The following is a 25,583-nucleotide window of genomic DNA, read 5'->3' as shown; positions in this document are numbered from 1 at the left end:
TTAGCACCTCGTGCACTCTGGGTAGCTTCTCCATGACAAACCGCCTCCCTGGCGGCCACGCTGATCACCCCGACCCCTCCTATTAGGACCAATGGCGATCGAAGTGTCAAGGGTTTTCTTTTTAAGATCACTGGGGCCTCCACCCCTACCAGACCCTAAATATGGAAGCACCGCCCTGCAAACCTCCCGTCTCGCAGCGTTCTCCCTCCAAATCTTATTCTCTGCCTCCTCAGCGGTAAGAGCTTTCTCAACAACCTGGACATAGGTCGTCCCCTCAGGTGCTATTGTAATTCTCACATCTCGGGCTATCATAGCATTAAGCCCTCTAATAAATCTGTCCTGTTAACCTGCATCAGTAGGCACTAGGTCTGGTACGAAATTTTTAAGCCTGTCAAACTTCAGGGCATATTCTGTAACTGTCATATTTCCATGCACTAACCCCACGAATTCATTCACCTTCGCCGCCGACGACAACATTATAGTACTTATGGTTGAGCAAGTCTCTGAACCCATCCCAAGTCAGAGTAAAAATATCCCTGGTCTATGATGCCACTTCTCACCAAATGCGGGCATCCTCTCTCAGCATATAGGTGGCACTGGCCACCCTGTCATTCTAGTGCCTCAAAATTTTACTTAGCTAGATAGTAGTAGTAGTAGTAGCTAGTAGTAGCTAGTAGTAGCTTGTAGTATGTTAGTTTCCGTGGATTTTTATTCAACCCGAGACTTAGTTGGAAACTCATTGCAACAGTTATTGATTTTATAAGTTTAACATATAGTTTAGAAATATTAATTATAACATAAGGTTTGATTAATATTTTTGGTCTTAGAAATATTGTTTATTATAACCTAAGGTTGAGATAGAATTATTAAGAGCGTGACACTTGTCACAAGCATGTTTATTAAGGAATTAAGTATTTTTTATTAATAGTTTAATTAAAAGAAAGATCTAAAAGCTCTAGAACCTTTCAGCAGCAGTTAGGATTAGGTTTTTACTCAGTCAAAGCTGTTTAATTAATTCAAAATATGTTGAAAGAGTGCAAATACGTGTTTGATATATCAATGTATGCCGATATATCGCAGCTATAGGCGCCGATATATCGCCTACGGGAGATACGGAAAACACGTCAACTTTGCACGAACGAAAGCACGAAGGCTCGGGATATAGGTCCAGGCGATATATCGCCCAGGGTAGGCGATATATCGCCCCTGGGAGACATTTTTGAATTACTTGAGGATTTAAGATTTAAAAACAGCCTTAACCACTTGGACTTGCTCTTGAACGATTTTGACCGAGTTCTGGGCATCTGTTGAACGAAAATTCAAATATTTTTCATTTTATATTCATTAATTTATTCATTTTAAAAGGGGTTAGTTTCACTCCTTGAACTCTATAAATAGGACCTAGTACTCAGCCATTTCACTCATCATTCAAGCATTATTCAGAGCCTCTAAGCTGCTCAGGTTACTATAGAGAGAAACACTTGGGTTTTGGGTTAAAAGCTTTTCCAATCTAAGCTTTTCTAAACACTTGGGAAGTAAGATATAGTGTTGTTTTAGTATCGAGGTGTAGATCAAGTCATAGTTCATCCAAGGTATTCTTATCCTTAAGTTCAGTTCTTCATAGTTCTTTAGTTTTCTTTTGTTTTCATTCAAATCCTAACTCTTTGTTATGATTCTTGGTTAGGTGTTTAAGTTCTTTGAAACTTAAGGTTTTTCGATAAGTTTCTATCTTGATGGTTTAGTTCTCTTTTTCATCTCCATTTATTTAGAAAACTCATGGTTTTTACTATTGGTTTTAGGAGTGTTCCAATCCCGTTCTTGTCTCCATATCCCGATTTTGGTAAGGAAAATAGGTTAGATTATATGTGTTTATATGTTTATGTTATGATATTTTTTTATGTTATGATATGATATGTGATATGATATATGTTGTAGTCCTTGGGCATATGACTTGCTTAGATAGCAAGCCCCAAGAATTTATGTTGTAGTCGCTTGGGCATATGACTTGCTTAGATAGCAAGCCTCAAGAATTTTTATCATTTTCGTGGTTTAGAGTTATGATGTACCCTACCTCGATTATTAGACAGAGGACCTAGATAGGTTATCATATACTATAGTAGTGATCTAACCTACCTCGATTAGTAGACTAAGGACCTTGATGGTTTTATCACATACCACGTTAATGAGTTAATGGCCATTAATATTGTAGTCCTATATGATATATGTTTTTATAGTCATATGTTTTATAGTATATACTTTATGATATAGTCTTATGTTTTATGATTTATGACATATATGTTTTTAGTATATTTATCTTGCTGGGCATTAGGCTCATTCCTTTCTTTTTAGATGGCTCAGGAAAATGAGAATGGAAGGCAAGAAGGATTTGTGGCAGCTTGGCAGTGTGTTGAGGATGAATGGATTTAATGGACTACTGGAAGATCGAGGATGACGTTGTTTTTAAGTCTTTTGATTTATGTTTTTATGTATTTTCGCACTTAGTATTTTAAACAATTGATTTAATGTTTATGTTTATGTTTTATAACAATGGGATCCCATCCCATACCATATTTTGTATTTGGTACAATATTTTGGGTTTTAAATAAAGTTTCATTATTTCTTGATGTATGTATTCAAATTAGTAGCTATGTCTTAGTAGTTTTTAATGGTCTGAGTCTAGAAATAGTCGGGTCATTACAGTTGGTATCAGAGACCACAGTTCATATGCATGAAGTTCTCCTTGATACACACGCACAAGCTCCGGATCTAACCGCCAATGTAAGTGTTTATGTTATGGGTATTATGTTTATGTTATTAGCTAACGTTTTAGCCCTTATGTTTTCAGTTAAGAATGGATAGAGCCTTAACCTATCAGGATATCTTAGCCATTAAGGCATTGAAAAGGATTAGAGAGCCAAGGAATACAATAAGAGTGTTAGAAAGAATCACTCAAAGATTGATCTTATTCCACAAGGAGATAGTTCACCTTCAAACTACTAAGAAAATTTTGATGAGAGCTACGGAAGAAATATGGGAGACTATAGATGATGATGATGATGATTTACCGGTAGCCATGAGATTTATTTTCTCATACTTAGATTCACCTCTAAGTTGGAATTTCAATTCACTAATGAACAAAAGCATAGCATCTTTATGAATCTTCCCCCAGGAAATTTTGAGGCTCAAGATAATGATGATTATGAACAAATAGATGATGACATGTTAGATGAAGGGTCAGATGTAGAAGATCTTGATTTTTAGATTTACCCTAGTTATGTTAGTTTAGTTTATTTATTTCTTTATTTATTATTGTACTTAGTGAAATTTTTTTTCCAAATGAATATTATTGTTATTTTTGAATGACATGTATAAGTTTGATTTTTTTTTACAATCATAATAAATAATAAATTCAATAAATAATGACCAAGTTCGGTGAGGGTGGATACAAATCAATGGACCGAGTTCTATATTGAGAGTTTTGGGGGCCATAGTAGTGGGAATGATTTTACTGATCCCAACCCTCCCTCAATATGTGTAACTTTGGAACAACGACGAGTTTCGAGCCTGAGAATCAAGTCATATAGGATGATTAGAAACAGACTTAGAAAATAATAAAGATGGCTGATTTTCTAAGTATAGAAACACACCCTAATTATAAAGAAGGCTTACATATTTTTTCATAAGAAATCATAACTAATAGGTCTGAGTTATGTTTTCTTACATTAAGTTTTGCCTTAGAGCCTATTAGGGTAAGTTCTAACATGTTTTTCTCGACTTTTAGAACTTTGTTGAAGATGTCGCTTAGAAGGTCTGCACACACAGCCGGCAACGCCTCTAGCGCCGCCAACGAGACTAATGAAGCCCCTCTAGTTTGAAGAAGGGGAACGCGTCTTACCAATTCTACGGCCAATAGAAGTGCACTGCTGCCTTTGATTGACAACACCGCTGAAATTTTCTGGCTACGACAGCAAGTGGAAGAGCTGCTGCAGCAACAACGACAACAGACTTAGCCTCAGCCTCAGTCTCAGCCGCAACTATAATCGCAGCCTCAACCAGCGGTTCAAGCACCCCAACCAAGGCTCAGCAAGAAAACCATAACAACATAGCAGCACATAATCAGTGATTACAATCAATGAATCACAAGTCAATCATCCAGATATTCAACTAGCCATAAGCATCAGATTAAGAACAGAAAACATATTTATATTCAATAGTATATCACAATCGTCATAAAATATTCAGGGTCGACGCCTTTGGGTCGCACCCACTGACTTCGGCTCGCTTAGGCTGAGTCAAGTGTTTATCTAGCTGATCCCAGCTCTCAATGGTTGAGCCGTGTCCTGTGCGCAAATTATCAACCCCGGCTCTCTTAGGCCGTTTATTTCATGCTCACATGGCATATCACAATCATACAACATTTGTATTCATATACAGGGAATCTTAGTCCCAACACAGCCACACAAGGGTGCAGTTTTCTTACCTTTAATTTCGAACGGAGAAAATGTAATCGTCTCGAGCATGATCCTCAGTCCTGAGCCTTGGCGATAAATCTAGTCACAATTTCCAATGGGTAATTGTTAAGTTCCAATCCAAATAAATACTTAGGAGACAGAAACTAGCCTCTGGGACCACAATTTACACTAAACCAGGTAGTAGAAATTGTCCTGAGCGCCTAGGTTCAAACCCTTGAGCCTTAGCAATTTTAGAAACCATTCTAAGGCCAACATCTCTAGGTGGGTCGCAACTTGGCTTAGTGGGTCGCGACTTGCCCCCAAGTCAGAGAGCAAGGACCCAAGCCAAAGGGGAGGTGGGCCGCGACTTGGCTTAAAGGGTCGCAGCGCGCCCCCAAGTCAGGGAGCATCCTAGACCAAAATGACCACATGCGCCGCGATGCCGCAGGGCTGGGTCGCGGTGCTCCCCCTTCAAGCGCAGAATATCTGGGTTTTTCACATGCTTCTCCCAGCCAAGAACCTCAAGACCTTAACCCAGAATTTTTCCTAAACAAACCTCCCCAATTCAACATCAAGCTAGCTACGAATTCAAGACCTTAATTCACCTATTTAAACATAAAACTACCACAATACAGACTGAAGTTTCTGTCCCAAATCAGTGACAATTCCTCATTCAATTTGTAGTGTCCCAGAATTTTTCTTAGCTAGATAGTAGTAGTAGTTAGCATAGTTTGTAGTATGTTAGTTGTCATGGATTTTGGTTCAAGCCGGGACTTAGTTGGAAACTCATAGCAACAGTTATGGATTCTATAAGTTTAACCTATAGTTTAGAAATATTAATTATAACATAAGGTTTGATTGATATTGCTGGTCTTAGAAATACTATTTATTATAACCTATGGTTTAGATAGAATTATTAAGAGCATGACACTTGTCATAATCATGTTTATTAAGGATTTAAGTATTTTTTATGAATAGTTTAATTAAAAGAAAGATCTAGAAGCTCCAGAACCTTCTAGCAGCTATTAGGATCACGTTTAGACTTAGTCAAAGTTGTTTTATCAATTCAAAATATGCTGAAAAAGTGCAAATACGTGTTTGATATATCAACATATGCCAATATATCGCAGCTATAGGGGCCGATATATCGCCTACGGAAGATACGGAAAACACATCGACTTTGCACAAATGATCGAACAGGGCTCAGGAATATGGGGAGGCGATATATCAGCTCCAACTCACATTTTTGGAAGTTTGCGAATTTTAAATTTTGAAATAGCCTTAACTACTTAGACCAGCATTTGAACGATTTTGACCGAGTTCTGGGTGTATGTTGAACAAAAATTCAAATCTTTTTCATTTTATATTCATTTATTTATTCAACCTAAAATGGGTTAGTTTCACTCCTTGAACTCTATAAATATGATCTAGTACTCAGCCATTTTCTTCATTCTTCATGCAGTCTTCAGAGCCTTCAAGTTGCTAAGGTTACTATTGAGAGAAACACGTGGGTTTTGGGTTAAAAGCTTTATCAATCTAAGCTTTTATAAACACTTGGTAAGTGAGATATAGTGAGATTTTGGTATCGAGGTTTAGATTAATTCATAAGATCATTCAAGGTATTCTTATCCTTAAGTTCAGATCTTCATGGTTCTTTATTTTTCTTTTATTTTCTTTCAGATCCGAACTTTTGTTTATGATTCTTGATTAGGTATTTTAAGTTTCTTGAAACTTAAGGTTCTTTTCGGTAAGTTTCTACTCTGATGGATTAGTTTTCTTTTCATCTCTTTTCTTTAGAAACTCACCATTCTTACTGTTGGTTTTAGGAGTGTTCCAAATCCTGTTCTTGTCTCCATATCCCAGTTTTTGGTAAGGAAAATAGGTTATATTATATGTGTTTATATGTTTATGTTATGATATATTTTATGCTATGATATGTATATGTATAAATATGTTTGGTAGTCCTTGGGCATATGACTTGCTTAGATAGCAAGCCCCAAGATGTTGTAGTCGCTTGGGCATATGACTTGCTTAGATAGCAAACCCCAAGAATTTTTATCATTTTCGTGGTTTAGAGTTATGATATACCCTACCTCGATTAGTAGAAAAGGGACCTAGATGGGTTATCATATACTATAGTTGTGCTCTAACCTACCTCGATTAGTAGACTGAGGACCTAGATGGTTTTATGACATACCACGTTAATGAGTTAATGGCCATTAATATTGTAGTCCTACATGATATATATTTTTATAGTCATATGTTTTATAGTATATGTATATGATATAATCTTATGTTTATAATTTATGATATATGTTGCTAGTGGATTTTCTTTGCTGGGCATTAGGCTCATTCCTTTATTTTTAGCTTGATGCAAGAAAATGAATATGGAAGACATAAATATTCATGGAAGCTTGGCTTATGTGTTAAGGATGAATGAATTGAATGGACTGCGTGACGAGCGAGGATGACGTTATTTTTAAGTCTTTTGAATTATGTTTTGATGTATTTCCGCAATTAGTATCCAAACAATTAAAGTTTATGTTTTTATATATTAAACAATGGGTACCGATATCGTATTTTATATTTCATATTTTACTTTGTATTTTGCACAATATTTATTTTGGGGTTTTAAATAAAGTTATGTTATTTCTTATGTATGTTTCCTAAAATAGTAGCTATGTCTAGTAGTTTTAATGGTTGGGTCCTTACACAATTACTCAACTTAAATCCCATTTTGATAAACTAAACTTTCCAGAAAAACCAGGTTTTGAACTTACCTTAATTAGCTGTTGAATCTCCACAAGCTTTCAATCTTCTGATCTTGAGCTTAAATCCCCAAGCTCCTAAGCTCAATCTTTGACTTCCAAGCCTCAGCTTAACCTTTCCCTTAAATTCTCCTTCAATTAACACCAGCCCAAGGCCTAAGTTCTGCCCTTTTTCTTTCCTTAATCCACAAAGCTCAATGAGAGAGAGTGAAGGAAAAATCGTGAAAGAGAGAGATGAGAGTGTTTGAGAGTTTTTCTTTAATTCTGGTTACTTCCACTTCCTAAGTTCTGAGTATATCCCTTAGTTCCTAGGAAAAAGACCATTATACCCTTCTTAATTAACTAGCCGTCAAGTTATCCCTAGGGGTAAAATGGTCATTTCCCCCAGTTCCAGCTAATTCCTCAAATGTTCCTAATATTTACCAATTAATCCCGTCATCCAATTAATTACAAATTATTTATTTAATGTCCAATAATTTCCAAATTATTCTCTAAATTCCCAAATTTACTCCTAGGCTCCCCTGAGCCGGGTATTGAATCCCGCTGTGACTATTTTGTCAATCCGCTCACTAGGACCATCTCGAGCCATATGCTGCAAATATATCCACATAATAATGTGGTCTCAACAATTTATCACATAAAATCACATTTATGCCCTCAACGGGCCAAAATTACAAATATGCCCTTATAAGCTATAAAGGGCCCACATGCATATATAATATTTACAAACATGCATGTCACATAGTCATATAATCATATTAATCATGCATGCCACAAAATCATGCATTAAATCACTAAATCACACATATACCAATGATGCCCTCCCGACATGCTAATCAAGGCTCTTAAACCTTATTAGTGATTTTGGGTCGTTACAATGAACGCCTGAGAATGTGCATGATTATGATTATGCTTGTGATTGTTGATTAAGCATGTTGAATGCTTTGTATTTGGATATTTTATTTATCATATATGATGTTCTGCATTATCTGATTGAGAAAGGCTTGACTTATGAGTCAAGGACGGCAATAGCGCTGAGCGCTGGTCGAAAAGCATTGATGTAATGCCCCAAAATCCCTAATGCGGTTTAATGATTGGATTAGTAGGTCGGGAGGGCCATAATTGATTTATTATGCCATTAAAAGATTATATGCATGTTTATGTAAATTATATTATAATATGATGTTAAATGGACATGTGGGTCCACATTTTATCACAGGGGTATTTTGGTAATTTGGCCCGTTGAGGGCATATTTGTATGTTTTGGTGCATGTTGTGATTTATGAGTGAGATCCCATTATTATGTGGATATATTTGAGCTATTCGGCATGAGACGATCTTAGGTTGCAAGTTAGCGGTTTTGTCATAACGAAGTCAATTATTGGGATATTGGATAATGAGAGTGATTATTTGATGATATATTGGGAGTTAGTGAGATCAGGAGGAAATTCTGGGAGTTTTGACTATTTTTCCCCGAGGATATTTTTGGGACCCCGAGCATTAGGATTTATTTGAGGTTACTTAAGCTTGAAGTAGTCTATCAGAAATAAAACTACGCTCAAACACTTTAACTCTCTTTCCCGTTGTTCCTTTTTACCGTTCGTCGCAATTTCAAAGGAAACTTGGGTTTTAGGAGTCAGAATCAAGCGAGGATCGAGGCATAGCGATCCTAGGAAAGATTAGAAGCTTCTTGATCGAAGGATTTAGCGAGAAACAACTTAATCAAAGGTAATCTAAGCTTTAAGTTTTGAGTTTTAGAGTTTCTAAGCTCTAATTTGAATTTTGTGTTTGATTTGTTTGAGCCTCGGGATTTGATGATTTTGGATCATTAGGATGTTTGGGAACTTTGATTTCTGGATTTGGAGATGTTTAGGTAGGTTTTTGGAAGGATTAAAAGGTGGAAAATTGGGGTTATGGCTAAACTTGTAGGTGGGGCCGTGGCCTTGTTCTTGGGCGTCGTGGCCCGAGCATGGTGTAGAGGGGCTGTGGAGTTGAGGGGCCTGGGGGCCGCGACATTGTGGAAGGTGGGCCACAACGCTTGCTTCAGGTGCCTCTGTCTTGGCTGGGGGCCGCAGCTCAGTGAGGTGGGGGTTGCGAGGCTTGAGGGTTTTGAGGCCAAAATAGTGTTTTGATCATGGGAACTCAAACCTTAGGCCTTGGGATCGTTCCTACTACCCGGTTTAGTAGGTTTTGATGTCCCGGAGGCGAGGTCTTGGTTTTGGAACCTTTGTTATTCATTTTATTGATGGAATTTCGTAATTGGTTATGACCAGGTAACCGCTAAGGAATAAAAAGGTCGATTGTTCTCAAGGGTCATTCTTTTATTAATTCTCGCTCGAACCAGAGGTAAGAAAACTACACCCTATGTATATGACATGCATGGTTATTATGGAGGCATGTTGATTGTTAAATGTGGACATTGATTGCATATTAAATGCTTAGCAAATCTTGCTTACTTGTGTATGGCACTGACTAATCAGATTCGGCACTGGTCGCGTGTTATTGACCTAAGAGTCAGAAACGGCATAAGCGTCATGAACGCATATCCGATAAAAGATTAGATCTAATCGATATCTGCATTGATTGAATCATATGGAGCATTAACGCTGGACCGACCCTAAGTTCGATGAAAATTATAAGCGCTTGTCTAGTCTATGACTAGTTACTCAGAGCTAGGGCCAAAGGCCTAGGTGACTGTTTTGTCACATGGCTAAGGGAACGGAATCCCACGTTAGTGACTCAATGGTCACTCAGTAGGTTTATGTTGGTGACTATTTCATCAGATACCTATCTCGTTTAAGCTAGTGAAATGATCACTTATTGGTAAAGGGAACGAAACCCACCTTAGTGACTTTTACAACTGTCATTCCTCTATTTTGGACTAAAAGTCCTGGATGGTTATTATGATCATCGTTTGATATTATATTCTTGCAGTATTGAGTTTTCTTACTGGGCTTTGGCTCATGGGTGTTATGTGGTGCAAGTAAAGGAAAAGAAAAGCTCACCCAGCCTTGAGTGGAGAGCTTAGGTGGTGATGTGTACATATGCGGCCGTTTGACCACCACGGCCAAGGAGTTCTCAAGGAAACTAGGGGGTTTACCCTATTTTTGCTGCTTAGATCAGCGGTTGTAAATTTTATACTGTAATGACCATTTTGCATTGTAAATAACTTGTAAATGTTTTTATGGGCCCATGAATAATTTTATGTTTTGAATAAAATATATCCTTTCCTTTTGATTGTTTTTCCACCTTAACCTATTAATAACACCTAGAAGCACGTTTTTAACCAAAGAACTCAGTTAGCGAGTTAAATCATGGTTCAAAGTTCACCGTAACTGTCTTGGGGTAACCAGGGCATTACAATTGACTTATAAGTCAAGGGCGGCAATAGCCCGTTGAGAGCTGGTCGTTTTGGTTAGGCTAACCAGGAGCGCATCATACGCTTGTCCGACCTAATGGTCGTGGAAAATTCAGTGTCAGGTACACTGGGCCAGCTTCAAGGCTAGTTATATAGAGGATAGCGCAATGGGCCCCGGGGGGACTTATTAGGCCCATATTCTAGGGTTGGGCCCCAGACATTGACTTATGAGTCAAGAATGGCATTAGCACGCTGAGTGGTGATCTAAAAGCATTGACTTATAAATCAAGGATGTTAATAGCGTTGAGGGCTGGCCGAAAAGCATTGACTTATAAGTCAAGGACGACAATAGCATTGAGCACTGGTCGAAAAGCATTGACTTTTAAGTCAAGGATGAAAATAGTGTTGAGCGTTGGTAAAAAAGTATTGACTTATAAGTCAAGGGCAGCAATAGGGCGCTGAGCACTGGTCGATATGGTTATGCCTAATCAAGAGCGTGACATACACTTTACTGACCTATTGGTCGTGGAAAACTAAAGCGCTAGGTACGCTGGGCTAGTCCCAAGGTTGGTTATACAAAGTATAGGGAAAAGGGCCCTGGGGTGACTCATTAGTCCCATATCCTAGGGTGTTGAGCCCCAGTATGATTTATTAATCAAGTATTTTGGGCTACGGTCCCCGTTATGACTCATTGATCATTTATCTTGGGATACTGGCCCCATGTAATGTTGTAGTCATTTATATGAATGGTATGCATGCATGAGTAGGGTTAGTACTGCTAGGCATGCTTATTATGATTTGGTAATGTGTTATTAACTGCTTATGAGCATGTTTATGTTTTCTTGATGAGCCTTGGCTCATGGGTGCTTTGTGGTGCAGGTAAAGGGAAAATAACGTTGGAGCATCCTTGAGTTGGAGAGCTTAGGTGACGATGAGTACATATGCGGCTACTCGACCACCACGGCCAAGGTTTCTCAAAGGAACTAGGGTCAAACCCTATTTGCCACTTAGGTCGGCTGGTTGTAACTTATTAATTGTAATTAACCTTTTTGGAATGTAATTTGGGATCCCATGTATGGATGTAAACGTTTTAGTGAAACGGTTGTACCTTTTGACCAAAAATTTTAACCCTAAACCATTAATCATGTTTAGTTACACGGTTATGGCCAAATGACTCGTTTATCAAGTTTAGCACTATTTAAAATACATAGTGTAACGGTCCCTGAGTAGTAGGGCGTTACATTCACTACAACAAAAACCCATTTCCATAACACAAAAATTTAACACTCTTAAAAAAGTATTATAATAGGTAAATAAGTGTATATGTAAAGGCGGGACTTAATAATTATTCAGCGCCTAATTTTTCCCCAGCCCCCCCAAATATTTTTCACACGGTCCCAAGAAAAAAACCCATCAGTCGGTTTACCCTCTCTCTCTCTCTTCGTTTCTGTGTTTACCCTTTCTCTCTCTCTCTCTTCGTTTCTGTGTTTACTCCTCTCGACCACATCTGCCCAGGAGGAGTGCCCAGGAGGAGGACGATTAATCCCAAATATTAACACTAAAGCCAAAAAATACTCATCACCCAAAGCCCTTTCTCTCTCTATGCAACCACAGACCCGAAGCAAGCCCAGCCCCCCCGACCGATCGCCCAGTCAATAGCCACCATCGGTCACCAAGCACCAAGTTTCAAGTCACCTCCCAGTCCCAGTGGCAACCCAAAGTCCGTGCAACTCTAACCATCTCCAGTTCACTCAACCCAAAACTCTGAGGCGCAATCTTCTATCTCCAGCAAGCTCCAAAATCTAAGGTTCTGCCCTCCTCCATTCATCTATCTATCTTCACTTTTCCTACTAAAGCCAAATGCATTTTGATTTTTAAGTATTATTTGCATAAACTAGGATGAGAAATTGGGATTGGAATGGTTCGAATATATGCCTTTTTTTTAGAGTTATTTTCTGAATGTATGTGTTTTCTGATTGTTGCATTTGGGAATGGAATGGTTTGAACTCTGAATGTATTTAATCTTCCTTTGATGATGATCTTCTTTCTATGTATTATCCTAATCGTATTCAATTTTGTTTGGGGTGCAAGTATTCTATTGGATTAGCATATAAATGTTAGGGTTTATTTTATCAACTCAGAATTGAGTTTGCGTTAGATGCAGGGATGAGCTGAATTTTTTTTTCTTAATTTTTTGCATGGTTCTGGGGTGCAAGTATTCTATTGGATTAGCAAGTTATGTTGGTTGTTGCTTCTAAGTATTTTCTGTTGTACTTTGAAGGTATGAGCTGGCTTCTGGTGAAAGTTACTTCCGTCAAGGTGATCTTGGACGGGCTTTAAAAAAAATTCTGGCTGTGGAGAAGCACTATGATGATATCACTAAAGACCAATTTGACTTCCATTCTTATTGTTTGAGGAAAATGACTTTACGTACATATGTTGAAATGCTTAAATTTCAAGATCGATTGCATTCACATCCATATTTTCATAAAGCAGCAGTTGGTGCAATTAGGTAAAGCATTTATATTGGGTTCCACATATTGGATTTATTTTCTTATGAAGTACTATCAATTAGTCGTTGATGGATTTTCATAGCTTGACAATAAATGTTAATTTCTGTAAAAAAAAAAAGAGCACTTGCAATTGTGGAATTAAGACCCCTTTAGAGAGGACTGAACGAGTTTCAAGGGAGAAATTGATGATTATTATGGATTAGACATCTGACCTTGGTTTATTTTTAGGTTTTAAATGCAATTTGGTGTATTGTCAGTTTTGGTGGATTGTCATCTTCTTGCGGTGTAATACATTGTTAATTTTTGCTTTGTATTTATATGTTGGTTGTGGGTTTTCATTTGCAGATGCTATATAAAGTTGTATGATTCCCCTCCAAAGTCAACCACTGAGGAAGACGATGAAATGTCCAAGTTGCCTCCTTCTCAGAAAAAGAAAATGAGGCAAAAATTGAGAAAAGCAGAGGCTCGAGATAAGAAAGTAATGTTTCTGACTTTTGTAGCTTTTTGGACCATTCCCCTACATTTATTTTTATCCTAATGTTTAGCATTCTTTTAGGAGGCTAAAGGTAAAAATGAAGAATCCAATGCTAATAGTGTCTCAAAGACTGGGAAACGAAATGTGAAACCTGTTGATTGTCAGATTCCTGAATTGTGTTTTGTATTTTCCTTAATTGTTTGTCGGACATCTCTGGGAAAAGTGTTGCCCTGTCTGATATTTATGTGTTTATTCAGGTAGAAGATCCACTTTTAGAAGCTACAAAGTACTTGAATTTGCTTCAAAAGAACTCCCCTGATTCGTTATAAACACACTTGCTTTCTTTTGAAGTGAATGTGAGAAAACAGAAGGTTTTGCTTGCCTTTCAGGTAAGCTTTTGTTTAAGCGTGTGGCTGAGAAGCTTTTATTTTGACCCCTCTTTTTGTCTTGAGCTGCATAAGGCCAACTGATGAGTAAATTGTCTTTGGAGTGCAGGCTACAAAGCTACTACTGAGGTTGAACACTGAACACCCAGATACACATCGCTGTTTAGTATGTATCTCTGTTATCTATGGCCATCGTGTTTGTATATGTTCTTATCAGTTTATGGTGATCTGTCTATTCCACTCGAACTTATTGTTAACTGCTTAAATATAGATTAAATTCTTCCATAAAGTGGACTCAATGCCCACTCCAGTTACAAATGCTGAGAAACTCATTTCGAGTGTCTTGGAAGCAGAACGCCCAACAATAAGGTTCTTTTTCTACTTTCCTGTCTCTTTTTTGTGCCTGTACATATTTAGCATTAAATTAATTGTTTTCTTTCCTTCTTTCTTCTTTTTTTTTCTTTATCTTTTAATAGTATTTTTCATGAGAAATCTCTGATCGAGGCGAACAAGATTTTCTTAGAGAAACATAAAGGTGATTGTCAAACTTGTTCAGTGTAATTCAGTGCATAATCCATCATGTCTTATGCCATTTTGGTTAAACTTTTCCCCTTTGTCATTGGCTTTCTGCAGATTCCTTAATGCACAGAGTTGCTGCTGCAGAACTACTGTATGCTTTATAACCTGACAAGAAAGCTGAGGCTATTAAGCTAATTGAGGACGCAACAAACAATCCGGTGCCAAGGTGATAGATGTTGTACATTGCTTTGAGGAGTTTCATTTTTGCTCAACATGTTTTGTCATGTTACATGAAAAACTTGACATGTCATCATTTTGCATAAATGAAGCACTTGGGCCAATCGGGGAATGGACACTTTAGGACTGTGTCCGAGTCCACAAACTCCTAGAAACAGTTCTTCTTGACCATGATGCTGCTTTAAGTGAGCACCAGAAATCTCTATATATATCTAGTGAACATGGTGCCTGGTGGTACACATGGAAAATTGTTGCTGTTGCCTTACATTGTGTTAAGTAGGATTATTATTTAGAGACTGGGATGAGGGTTATTATTAAGCCAAGTACTTGATAGAAGATGCTTATTTGATCAAAATGATACAGGCATAATGTTATGTTTTTTTTTTGTAGGATGGAAGGAGCAATGTGCCAAGTACTCTCCTTACTCCACATACTTTGAGGGCAGACTCAGCTCTGCCATGCCCAACTCTGTGTACAACCAAAGTAACAACTCAAAAAATGGAAACCATTCGGTAGTTGGAAAAACTGCAGAATCTCTTGCATCAAACGATAAGCTCGAGGCATTTAAAGATCTTACCATCTGACTATGATGTTGAGGCCGATGTTCAGTTAAAACATTTTTAGAGTTGCAATCTCTTGTTTTATTATCCCTTAATTTGGCTGAATTTCCTTCTCCAGAGGTTGCAACAATAATTACTGGACAAGCCTAGTACTCTTCCATTTGATGAGGTATGTTTTTCTTACTAGAAGTGCTACTTTTCAATTGCGTGTACTACAGTCATTTTTTGACCAACTGGTGATTAAACCACAAACTTATTTGATGAACAGAAAGGCAAACTAAATTTATGTGATTATAATCTATATCATTATAATTGATATTGTAATTTGTTTCTGCTACTATATTTTCTTTTGTAAAACACTTGTGAGCAAGAATTTGTTGAAATTTGAGTGAAGGAGCTTCTTCCAAACTCTCACAGCCTTTAAGAAATAGACTCTTCAAATTAGCTTGAGATAAATCTGGCACATGAATCAAATTCTTTGAAAATCTGGAGAAAAAACATCATTGAAATCAATGCCTACCCTTTGTGTGAACCCACGAGCAACAAGCCTAGCCTTGAATCTGCCTTTTTCAACCCCAGGAATTCCTTTTTTAATCTTGAAAATCAACTTACAGCTTACCAATCTAGAACCAGTAGGCCTTTTTACTAAACTCCATGTATTATTGTCATATAGAGATTTCATCTCCTCATCCATGGCTGTAAGCCAATTTTTTCTGTCCTTACAAGCAATAGCAGTTTTAAAACTCTTAGGTTCATCATCAAGGACTTCACTTGCTGCCACTAAGGAGAAGGCTATTAAATCTGCATAACCAAATCTCTCAGGATCTTGTAGTGTTCACTATATTTATTTAATCAATGAAGTGTTAGTGCTCTCTTCTTTGAGGCTTGGTTCATACCAAAAAAAAATCTGGTCTATAAAGTACAATTGAACATCAAATTTGAGGCTATTAGTACTTTTTGCTTTTATTTTGAAAACAGGGAAACGGAAAATAGTGTGGTCTATAATTAGTTTGAAGCTCTTGTAAAATAGTTATTTTGATTTATTAATATCTATTTTGAACTCATAAGGATGTCAAAGTATATGATGATATGATTGACTATATCAATAGTAGTTGCTAGTACAAAATAATGGTAAGCCTTTTATTTTGGTTGCTTTCTCACGAGCATTTAATTAAGTATCAACACAGAATTCCAACTATATTTAGCTAGTCTCTCACAAGCCTATTTGCACTTTTGATTTCTATAAACATGACTTTCCTTCTTTATTTCTTTTATTTGTAGCAAATCATACAGTTTAACTGTTATGTATGCTTTTCTAATTTTTTCCATTCATACTTCTCTTCTTAAGGTACCATTTTCTATCTTATAGTTATGTAAATTAGAATTAGAATTTTTCTATGCAAATAAAACCCGACAGTGGTGATCCCTTTTGAGCAATTGCAATGGTGAATCTAAGCATAATAGTATTGACTCTCAATATAAATATAATAAACTTTAATTGGACTAAAATAAGATGAGTTTTTGTTTTAACTAAGAAGTTTCTGATTTTTATGCCATGCTTAGGAGGCTGGAAATTATGTAAAAGATGATGTATGGCCTGCCCTTATTGTTGAGACAAGCAATGTTTCTGATCTCCATGGATATACTGTCAGGGCTTTATACAGGGCATTCTAACATCATCTGAACAGGTGGGCTTTTTATTTCCCTTGTGCACACTATAAATGATTAATGGAAAGATTGTAGTACTTTTATTACTACAAATTTTATCTATTAAGTGGTAGCTGCTAGATCTGTTATGGTTTTCTATGAATCTGTTAGTCTTACTCGAATTTTAAGCTCATTATAAGTGATGTATTCTCTTCTTCTATTTAACACTTCTATATATTTCAATAAAGTTCAGTTCATTCATTCTCTATCCTCTCTGATTTTCTTATTCACTTTCATTTCTGAATTTAACTGTTTGTTTTGTGGAAAATTCATATGCTTAGATTTTTCTTTCTTAATAGGCTGATATGACCATGTTAGAAGACGAACGACCAACAAAAAGATGACTTTTATCAGCCCTTGTCAAGGTATAAAGAAGAAAGTCTTCTGTTGTGCTTTAGAATTATGCTGCTGAATGTTTCTTTCATTTTCATTAAGTTTTAGGTATTGATAGAGTACTCTCTTTCTTTCATTTTCACTAAGTGGGAAATTTTGCTTTTATTACTGAGCTTTAATTGTTTGTGCCTCTTAGTTGGATTTTTTATTCTTAGCTACACTGGATTGTTTAACTTTATTTGGATCTAGGGAAAACAAAGGATGATTGATTTCAACAACTGTATGATCTTTGTAACAAAATAGAAAATGAGGCATTAACATAATCAGCTAGTTTATGGAACTTCATGACCCATGGCGTTCTTTTTTTAGTTTATTTTATTGTACCTTAAGTCTACTTTCAATAACACAGTAAAATAACTCTATTAAAAATGTATTATTGTATTCATTCTTGGTTGCTTTTGCTGATTTACTTCAAGTCACATTTGGCCTAATATTTTCTCTTATATTTTTGCTCTTATTCATATATAGTCGATTTAATCTTCTTACCAATGCCCATATCTCCCTTTTGAATTTAATCTTCTAGCACTTAATGTTTATACTTATTTTTGCTTCTATTTTTATGGGTATGTTTTATTTAGGGTTTTAGCTCACATTTCTTGAGGAAAAAAGGGATAATAGTTTGGTTTGGGTCTTGATTCTTATTTTCTTCTCTGAGATGTTTTTGTGTTTACTATAGGTTCATGAAACATAATGATATGGTGAATATAAAAGTACATATAATTTTGGTTACTTTTACTAATGTTCTCCATTTTTATGCGTTTACATTGTAGGAATTAGGTGAGGCCTACTCTCACTTGAATTCTCAGTAAGCATCCATTGAAAATTATTGGGTATTCTCATTCTATTATAAATGATTGCATATTATAACCATTTTCTCTGTTTAAAGAAACAGAGCACAATATTATATTTATATTTATATGAACACAATCATATCTTTATGATTATATATAAATATCTTTTACTTTTTTGAATTAAAATGATCACAAGCTTTTATGTGAAACTGATTGTGAAATTGGCTGGATACTTTTCTCCTAATGACTGTGAAACTGATTTATATTTCATGTGACATAGTGGGTTCTTCAATAGTGCAATTTGTTAACAAGATTTAAGAATTCTGTTCATGTTATCTTTATGGTGGATGGCTCTTGAGAGCTCTCCACCACATATATAATTATATTTCAAGCTCTCACACACACACACACATATATTAAAATATATACATATATTGATTGAAAATAGTTTATTAAAAAATAAGATACTGTTTTTTAATTGAATTTGGCAGCAATTTCTGTTTTTTTTTTTTTAAATAACACAGGTCTATTGTTGTATCAGCTGGTCTTCTTAGGATATTTGTTGGTGGTGTGGATACCTCTGCAACTGAGACAAAAGGAACAGTTCTAATTCATAGTGCTGACCAGGTAAAATTCTGAAATGGATATTTTTTGGTTGCTGTTATATGAACGTTTCTCTTCTTATTATGGCTTGCTTATTCACGAGGTAGCCAATATACTTAGCAGTTATTTTCTGTTTTATTTTCTTTATTTCTTGCTTTTTATTTGCATGCACTTGCAGTTTCCTGTCTGTCAATGCCTTTGTTGTTGTGGCTAATTTTGATCCTCCACGTAACTAATGTATTGTGCAAAATTTTCCTTCATCTCATATTAATGTTTAGTGGCATCCATTTTTCTGGGTTCTTTTGGTTGTTTAGTTCATATTTTCTCCTTAATGAATGATGAATTAAAAAAAGAAAAGCTTTTCTTGCTGGACAGTTTTGGGCTTGCAATTCTATTCTTTCCCATGATATTGGTGGGTATTCCTGACTCAGGAATGCCAAATGACACCATCGTGAGAATACTATTCTGCTCTGTTCTTGCTCCAGTTGATATAAAATTGCTTCTTAATATCTTGGCTTGTTATGTTATCCTTGACATTTTTATGTATTGTGTGCCTTTAAGTAGTTCTCATAGTTTTTTTAATATCTTGTAGCTAGAAAATTATGCGAAAAAGTGAAGAAGCTAAAGTTGAGGAGCTTATAAAGGCAGTTGCTGATTCTGGTGCCAAAGTAATTGTTAGTGGAGCAGCAGTTGGGGAGATGGCACTTCATTTCTGTGAGCGCTACAAGTATATCACCTTCTATTGTGTTTTTTTATTGATTAACTTACTAATTTTCCGCGCTACTGGTGTTGTTGCTATGGTAAGTCAGCTAGCATTTAATAGTACTCAAATTTTTTGAATTTTTTGCAAAATTCTCTAACAATATTCTTATTTGTGATACAGTTCTTGCTTAGCAAGCCAAACCCAGATGACCTGGGACATGTTGATTCAGTTTCAGTAGAAGAAATTGGTGGTGCTAGGGTACATAAATATTTTGTGGATCAGGAAACGATAGCAATTGCAATATAAGTATCCGGGTGTGACTCGAACTTCAGACTTTGTGTGAGCAAACCAAAGGCTAATTGTTTGAGCTACCACCCTTGGGTATTTTTTTCCTGTTGTTTTTATTATTTATTTTTCCTTTTAATCTCATTAACATTTCCCATAATGTAAATATAGGTCACTGTTGTGAAGAATGAAGAAGGTGGGAACTCTGTAACCACTGTTTTATTGTGAGGAACCATAGATAGCATTTTAGATGACATTGAAAGAGCAGTTGATGATGGAGTAAATACTTACAAGGTAATTTGGACTAGTTTTTCTTTGTGTATCAATCTTTATTTAGAAGCAACATTAGGTATCTTTAATTGTCTATTACAATCTTCTTAGGATGGTATGACCGTATGATCCATCCAAAGTAGGTTTTTTGACAGTACTTGTTGCATCAGACTTATGAATTGGAAACTTATCTACCCCACTAACCATTCTTACAGGGTACTTTTCCGGTTAGGCTCTGTGCATGGATAGCCGAATGGTTCCTGGTGCAGCTGCTACTGAAATTGAATTAGCTAAGAGAGTGAAAGAGTATTCATTTAAAGAAACAGGGTAATTTATTTTCTTTATTTCTTGCTTTTTATTTGCATGCACTTGCAGTTTCCTGTCTGTCAATGCCTTTGTTGTTGTGGCTAATTTTGATCCTCCACGTAACTAATGTATTGTGCAAAATTTTCCTTCATCTCATATTAATGTTTAGTGGCATCCATTTTTCTGGGTTCTTTTGGTTGTTTAGTTCATATTTTCTCCTTAATGAATGATGAATTAAAAAAAGAATAGCTTTTCTTGCTGGACAGTTTTGGGCTTGCAATTCTATTCTTTCCCATGATATTGGTGGGTATTCCTGACTCAGGAATGCCAAATGACACCATCGTGAGAATACTGTTCTGCTCTGTTCTTGTATTTAATGACCTTATTTGTTTTATTTTTCCTCTGAAATTAGTTTCTCTCTATGTTCTTTGTTCTTTTTGTTTTTCTTGATTTATATTATTTCTTTATGGGAGTGATTTTAGTAACAATAAGAAACTAGCTTTTGGTGTTGAAGAGAACAACTTTCTGATCATCCCTTGGTCATTTGTTTCTATGTTTTCTGCTTTTGCAGTAGCAATTGAGTCTTGTTGTTCTATGCTTTTTATGTGTTGATAATTGAGTAACACTTTTATTTTTTGAACAGGTCAGTACGTCAAAGCTGTCTTTCTACATTTATGCTTCGTACTTTCTAGAAATTTCATGATCTTCCTATGCATGCAGGTTCTGATTTTTTCTCTGTTTGTGATAGGATTGGATCTTTAAATTAATGCTCTTTAAATTAATACATGCATTTCTCTGTATTTCTTGTTTAATTTTAGAGGGAAGAATCAATATGTTTTGTTGCTTCAGTCGTTGTTTTGCATGGTAGCACATCTTGCTATACCCTGTTGTTTCATCAAGTTTTGGAGTTATTACAAATTTAATTTAAACTTTATATGCTTACAGGTGGAAACTAGCTTAAGTCTTATGTTCTTAATAATAAAAGGGCTTTTTTTTTTACAATGTGCAGGTATATTGAGATGATTTCTTTGGATCAATTCTTGACAACATTTGTAGTTGAGGCCTTTAGAATGGAAGAATGTATTTCACTAATTTTTGTATACATTTCTTGTTTTGTATTTAGTGATAAAGGAATCTGAATTGGGCATAAATTATGTTGTAATATGATTTCTTAAGCCTAGACTAGTAGACTAAATATTGTAATTACATTTTGAGTAATTAATAAAAATCTATTTATCTTACCTTATTTGGCTTCAACTTTCATATTTGTTTTCCTAGTTTTGTGTAAGTAAAAAAAGATTATGTTTCTCTAAGCTAATATAACACATGTGTTATACTAAAGTCTAGTGTAACACAAAAAATGTGTTATACTAAGGTGTAGTATAACACAAAAAAGTGTTATACTAAAGTGTAGTATAACACAAATTTATAAGTATTGAAATGTGTTATATAATCGACTATAAATAACATAATTAAACACTTATCTATTTATTACAATAACACAGAAATTGTGTTATCGTTGACAGTATAATAACACATCTATATAACAATGATAAAGTGTTATGTAAAGTACCCTGACCTACGATAACATAGTTGGTCTTAACACATCAAAAAGTGTTATGGTATGTTTTGATAACACATTTTCAGTGTTATTAAAAGCATTTTTTCTTGTAGTGATTTAATGTATTTGAGAACTCGAATGCCATCATGCCAATGAGGTATTCTAGGTTCTTGCATGTACTGACTCAAGGTGCGAATTGAATAGACTATGTCAGGTCTTGTCACTGTCAAATAAATCAATATGCCTACTAGTCTTCTATACTTTGTTGGATCATTTAGTAGTGCTCCATCTGTGGGAGTGAGTTTTAGATTTTTTTTTCCATTGGAAAATTTCCAGGGCTTGCACCTAGGAGTCTTGAATCTTGAAAAATGTCCATGCATACTTTCTTTGTGACATAAAAATACCTTTTTGGATCAAGAGAACTCAATATCGAGAAAATACTTCAAGTTTCCAAGATATTTGATACGAAAGAGTTTAAGAATGAATCCTGTGAGGCGTTCTATTTCATGAAGATCATTTCCTGCGAGAACTACGTCATCAACATATATGAGAATTTATGTAAAACAAGTGCCTTGAGTCTTGGTGAAAAGTGAATAATCAGCCTTCGATTGTTGGTAACCAGACTTTTGAATAGTGTCAGAAAATGTAGAAAACCAATTTCGGGAGACTTATTTAAGTCCGTATAAAGACTTGTTGAGCCGACATACAATGCTCTTCCCTATCGGGGAAGACCGGGTGGAGGTTCCATATAAACAACTTCAGGTAGATCTCCATGAAGAAATGCATTTTGAACATCTATTTGGTGGATGTACCAATTACAAGCAGCCACAACTATAAGAAGACATCAAAGTGTTGTAAGCTTGGTTGTGGGAGAAAATGTTTCTTTATAATCAATGCCCTCGACTTGATTGTATTCCTTAGCAACAATACGAGCCTTATAGCGCTCAATGGTGCCATTAGAATTGTATTTGATTTTATAAACCCATTTGCAACCAATTGGTTTATGGCCAATACGTAGAGGGACTAAGTTCCATGTGTTGTTGAGTTGTAATGCTTCTAATTCTATATTCATAGCTTGTCACCAATGTGGATCAAGGACAGCCTGAGCGTAAGTTTTGGGCTTGGTGTGATATGTGATGGTTGCTAAAAAAGTAGAATGGGAAGATGAAAACCATGAGTATGAAAATGGGAGAGCGGATATCGAGTAACTTTTGGAGAACTTGGTACGTAAGTAGACTAATTATCTCGAGAAGACATTAGGAAGTCTCTATGCCACGTTGGAGGTCGCGTAACTTGCATTGACTATCTTGGAGCTGGAATGATAGTGGTTGTATATTCAGAAGGGATGTTTGACGAGTCAAAAATTGTGGTACAGTTTCACTTCCTAGAGTGGATATAGAAGGTTGACTAGTGTTAGAGGGTGATGTGGTTTGCATATGCGTGGGAGAGATGGTGTCATGTGTAGGTGTTTTTGTTTTCTCGAGTTGATGGAAATTGGTGTTAGATGGGAATGAGGATCTGATAGGACTTAAGTTTGTGGTCTCGAAGATGAAATTAGGTACTACAAAATCAGAGTTTGACGGGATCGGGTGGATGAAAAAGGAAAAGTAGTCTCATGAAACGTGACATAACGATAGACAAAAAATTTATGAGTTTCTATGTCATATAGTTTGTTTCCCTTTAGCCCAGTTGGATACCCAACAAAGATGCAACGTTTGGCAAGAGTTTCAAATTTATGTATTGAGTGTACAACAATTGCATAACATAGACAACCAAAAAACTTTAGGTGATCAAGTAATGGTGGACGATTGTATAACAATTCAAAAGATGTTTTATTTGAAATCAATGGTGATGGTAGCAGATTAATAAGATAAACATCAGTTAAAACACACTCACCCCAAAAATGCAAAGGTAAATGAGATTGAAAAAGCATGATCGTGCAACAGTAAGAATGTGACGAGGCTTCCTTTCAACAACTCCATTTTGTTGTGGGGTGTAGACACAAGTGCATTGATATTCAATGCCATGAAACCTAAAAAAAATTCTCATAGACAAGAACTCAGAACCATTATCTACTCTAACTGCTTTGACATAAGCATGAAATTGAGTGTGAGAAAAATCAATAAAAGATTTCAAAATATTTTGGGTTCCAGACTTATGTTGCATAAGAAATATCCATGTGCATCGTGTAAAGTCATCTACAATGGTAAGAAAAAATCGTGCCCAAAGTGTGTGGAAACTTTGTGAGGACCCCATATATCACAATGTAGTAAATCAAATGGAGCATGAGTTGATATATAACTTAATGCAAAGATAAGTCTTGTTTGTTTTGCCATAGGACAAACAATACAATTATTGTCATAAGAAATATTATTTAAAGGTAATAATGAAGAAGATAATTTAAGACGAAAGGGTGATGGATGTCCAAGACGCATATGCCACAGACTGGAAGGGTGTGAAACTTGATGATAGGTTGGTGCCTTTTGCAGCGGAGGCATGTAATAGAGACCACCATGTTGTTTACTCGAGCCAATCATCTTCCCCGTAGCCAATTCCTGTAGAACACAAAAAGTGGGAAAAAATTGCACAACAGTTTAGAACGGTGGTAATTTTGCTTACAGAAATCAGATTTAAGAGAAAATTAGGAACACACAAAACATCATCCAAGGTGATAGCAAAATTAAAAGATACAGTTCTAGTTGAGGTGATTAAGGTTGTAGATCCAGCTGGTAAATTAACCATAGGTATTGATGATGATTGTGATTTGGTGAAAAGTGTGGAATCGGATGTGATATGATCTGTGGCTCCATCCAAAATCCAAAGTTAAGAAAACATAAAATTAATTGAAGCATTTGAAAAAAAAATAGACCTATTGCATTTGCATAAGTGTCTCTATTACCAGCATTATGGTTTAAATTCATCATAGATAATGTTAGGAACAGTTCCTAGTGCGCAATGGAAATTGCAGTAATGATATACAACAAAAAAATTTATATAAACAACTTTACATAAGGATCCTTTAATATTCAATATGTTAATCAATATATAATATGTATATGAAAAATAATATGAAACGATTTACCTCTTGTAGCCTATCAAAAATCCTTGAATCTTTTCGTATATATTTTGATCTTCCTATCCTCGCTAGAGTACTCACACCTAGATCTTCCAAGAAGTTCTCTACACCTCAAGATGTGGGGTGGGCACATAGAGAACAATGATAAATTTTTTGAATCAAAAGTATTCTTAACACATGAGACTCTTGATTATAGGCTAGACAGAAAGGGTTTTTGTTTTGTGAAAAAGATGATAGTTTTTCTTCTCTGTAAAAACTTATTGTGATTTGTTGTTTCTATTTTCTATCATATAGAATATATAGACATTATTATCATAATAATAATAGTAAATAAAAATTATCATCTTCAATAATAATAATAAGAATAATGATAAAAGAAAAATTCTAACATTCCATTTTAAAACTCCTTTTAAAATGTATTATTAATTAATTAAAAATAAAAATAAAAATCAATATATGATAACATTAGAAGTGCCACACGCATAGAGCAGTCCAAGCCCTATGCGTGTGGCCTATTTTTTCATGTGGTTTTTATTTTAATTAATTAATAATTAGAAATCCAAATAAGGTATCATCTTTTTAAGGAAAAGATAGCAACTTAATTTTCAAAATTCAAAATTT

At 35.6% G+C, this 25,583-nt stretch overlaps 1 protein-coding gene and 3 long non-coding RNA genes across 4 annotated transcripts; all 4 read left to right on the top strand.

The window, feature by feature from the left end:
- Window positions 1-12,568: 12,568 nt before the first annotated feature.
- LOC133800237 (N-terminal acetyltransferase A complex auxiliary subunit NAA15-like) lies at window positions 12,569-13,894 on the top strand. Its single transcript, XM_062238191.1, has 5 exons — window positions 12,569-12,576; window positions 12,859-13,089; window positions 13,436-13,586; window positions 13,647-13,748; window positions 13,823-13,894. The coding sequence occupies exons 1-5, from the start codon at window positions 12,569-12,571 to the stop codon at window positions 13,892-13,894; spliced, it is 564 nt and encodes a 187-aa protein (XP_062094175.1).
- A 187-nt stretch (window positions 13,895-14,081) lies between these two features.
- LOC133800834 (uncharacterized) lies at window positions 14,082-14,699 on the top strand. Its single transcript, XR_009876629.1, has 3 exons — window positions 14,082-14,320; window positions 14,428-14,486; window positions 14,585-14,699. It is a non-coding gene; the product is annotated as an uncharacterized LOC133800834 (long non-coding RNA).
- A 93-nt stretch (window positions 14,700-14,792) lies between these two features.
- On the top strand, window positions 14,793-18,247 carry LOC133800833 (uncharacterized). Its single transcript, XR_009876628.1, has 5 exons — window positions 14,793-14,892; window positions 15,098-15,436; window positions 16,831-16,955; window positions 17,274-17,339; window positions 18,138-18,247. It is a non-coding gene; the product is annotated as an uncharacterized LOC133800833 (long non-coding RNA).
- A 2,011-nt stretch (window positions 18,248-20,258) lies between these two features.
- Window positions 20,259-21,549, top strand: LOC133802323 (uncharacterized). The gene is made up of 3 exons (XR_009877244.1): window positions 20,259-20,346; window positions 20,969-21,045; window positions 21,335-21,549. It is a non-coding gene; the product is annotated as an uncharacterized LOC133802323 (long non-coding RNA).
- Window positions 21,550-25,583: the final 4,034 nt, after the last annotated feature.

The sequence above is a fragment of the Humulus lupulus genome, chromosome 9, assembly GCF_963169125.1.
Source record: "Humulus lupulus chromosome 9, drHumLupu1.1, whole genome shotgun sequence".
NCBI lineage: Eukaryota > Viridiplantae > Streptophyta > Magnoliopsida > Rosales > Cannabaceae > Humulus > Humulus lupulus.
This window is presented reverse-complemented; position numbering and strand designations above follow the sequence as displayed.